The following is a 1,975-nucleotide window of genomic DNA, read 5'->3' as shown; positions in this document are numbered from 1 at the left end:
AGAAAAACTTAAAATTGTGCTATTTTTGTCAATTGCTTTTGCTGATTCTGACTGGACTTCTTAGTGAAATACTATAATTAAAAGGACTAAATATATATTATTACCAGATGAAATTGTTTCAAAGTCCTTGCTAAAAAAAATTAAAGATAGAGATAAGAATACAGTGTACTCGACATTTTACATTTATTTCTTGTGCTAAAAATCATGAACAACTTTCAAACTTCTACTTCGTAAAATGTTTAAAGACCAAACGTCACCACACGTACAACTGTACAAGCCACACTATATATGTTACCACCCCATCATAAGAGTTTCTTACACCAAAAAAAAAGCCCACTGAAGTGATGTCTTCTCCTTCTTTAGCCGAGGAGCATGACTTTACTGATGAAGCGCCCATTGTGTCTCCCAACAATGATCATTTGCATAACATCGTAGAAGGGCTCAGCAACTTAAATCTGGGGAGAGAAGGGATCCAGCGCCCAACCATAGTCTTGGTGGGAGGCCACGGCTATGGAATGTCTAGTGTTCTCGAGTCCTTGACAAGACTCAGTTTTCGCGGGAAAGGACAAAGCACTCGGGTTCCGCTGGTGGTGAAGCTTCAGAAAAGCTCCAACCCTGTCCCAGAGATATACCTTGAGTATAAAGGAAAAAATGTTCCTACGGATGAGGAACACATAGCTAATGCAATTGGCACTGCTACTGATGAAATCGCTGGTTTGCTCTCCATTTATTTCTATATAGTTTATTTACTTACTAGTCCCTGAAGTTATATGTGTACATGTAAGGAAATCTTGCTAATTATGTTTAGTGTCTAATGATATTTTGTATTTCAGGATCTGGTGAACGTGTATCAGACATTCCCTTAACTCTCCATGTGAAGAAGGCTGATGTTCTTGATCTTACGTTGGTTGATCTCCCTGGTTTAAGAGTTCCTGTGGATAGAAAGATCTCAAAGATCTTGAAAAAGTTCATCAAGCCAGAAGAATCAATAATCCTCAATGTTTTGTCTGCTACGGTCGACTTCACCACCTGCGAATCCATTCGCATGTCAAGACAAGTTGACAAAACCGGTGAACGAACTCTGTCTGTTGTGTCAAAGGCAGACATGGCTCCTGAAGGTCTCCTGCAGAAAGTAACAGCAGATGATGTGAGTATCGGTCTAGGATACGTCTGTGTCAGAAACCGAATAGGTGACGAAAGCTTTGATGAAGCGCGCAAGGAAGAAGAGCTACTTTTCAGTAACCATCCATTGCTTTCCGTGATAAACAAGAATATCGTAGGCATTCCTGTTTTAGCTGACAAGCTGAAGCAGATCCAGGATGTGATGATATCCCGACTAGCTGCAAAACCTCCCCTGAGGAGATCAACCCGGTCAAAATTTCTAAACCCCTACTTGCGGTAATCTTTCACATTTCCATGTTCTTTGCTTGTAGGAGTAGTTAAGGCTCCATCTCTCTTCGGTTCATGTTTCTAAATAAATAAAAGCCAATTATAGGCAAACTTTTTTAATTGCCAAACAAAAAGTGTTGTTTCAGTTTTATGCTCTTGACTACGTTGAAGAAGTTCTCACATTACCAAATATTAAGAAAAATTCCCTCTAAATCTTCAAGACAAAGGAACAATCTGTGAACAGAGTAATTGAGATTGTTTTGAAATCTGGAGAAGATGAATGATTCACACATGTAACCCTGATTGCATGACATCTTCGACTTAGAAAACAGCTTCATAGCAATACTACTTTATCAGTTCTGTGTTGGACCGTAGTCCGTATAGTTGGTTATCGATTCGTTGAGGTTGCCATTTCGTATCTTCAGAAGTATGACGCGGATTTGCTCAGTTCTATGTGAAGCATCTAGTGAACGATTCATCAATTTGATAAGGAGATCGTCGCGATTGCTTGTTGAAGAAAGATCATGTTTCTAGGGTTTGTTAATGTTTATTTTTCAAAGTTGTGATCTGTTTGTTTATATGTTAA

At 38.9% G+C, this 1,975-nt stretch overlaps 1 protein-coding gene across 1 annotated transcript; it reads left to right on the top strand.

Annotated features, from left to right (window-relative positions):
- On the top strand, positions 345–1,402 carry LOC104789333 (putative dynamin-related protein 4A). Its single transcript, XM_010515049.1, has 2 exons — positions 345–714; positions 834–1,402. The coding sequence occupies exons 1-2, from the start codon at positions 345–347 to the stop codon at positions 1,400–1,402; spliced, it is 939 nt and encodes a 312-aa protein (XP_010513351.1).

Source organism: Camelina sativa, chromosome 5, assembly GCF_000633955.1.
Source record: "Camelina sativa cultivar DH55 chromosome 5, Cs, whole genome shotgun sequence".
Lineage (NCBI taxonomy): Eukaryota > Viridiplantae > Streptophyta > Magnoliopsida > Brassicales > Brassicaceae > Camelina > Camelina sativa.
The sequence above is the reverse complement of the archived record's forward strand: the minus strand, read 5'-3'. Positions and strand labels throughout refer to the sequence as shown.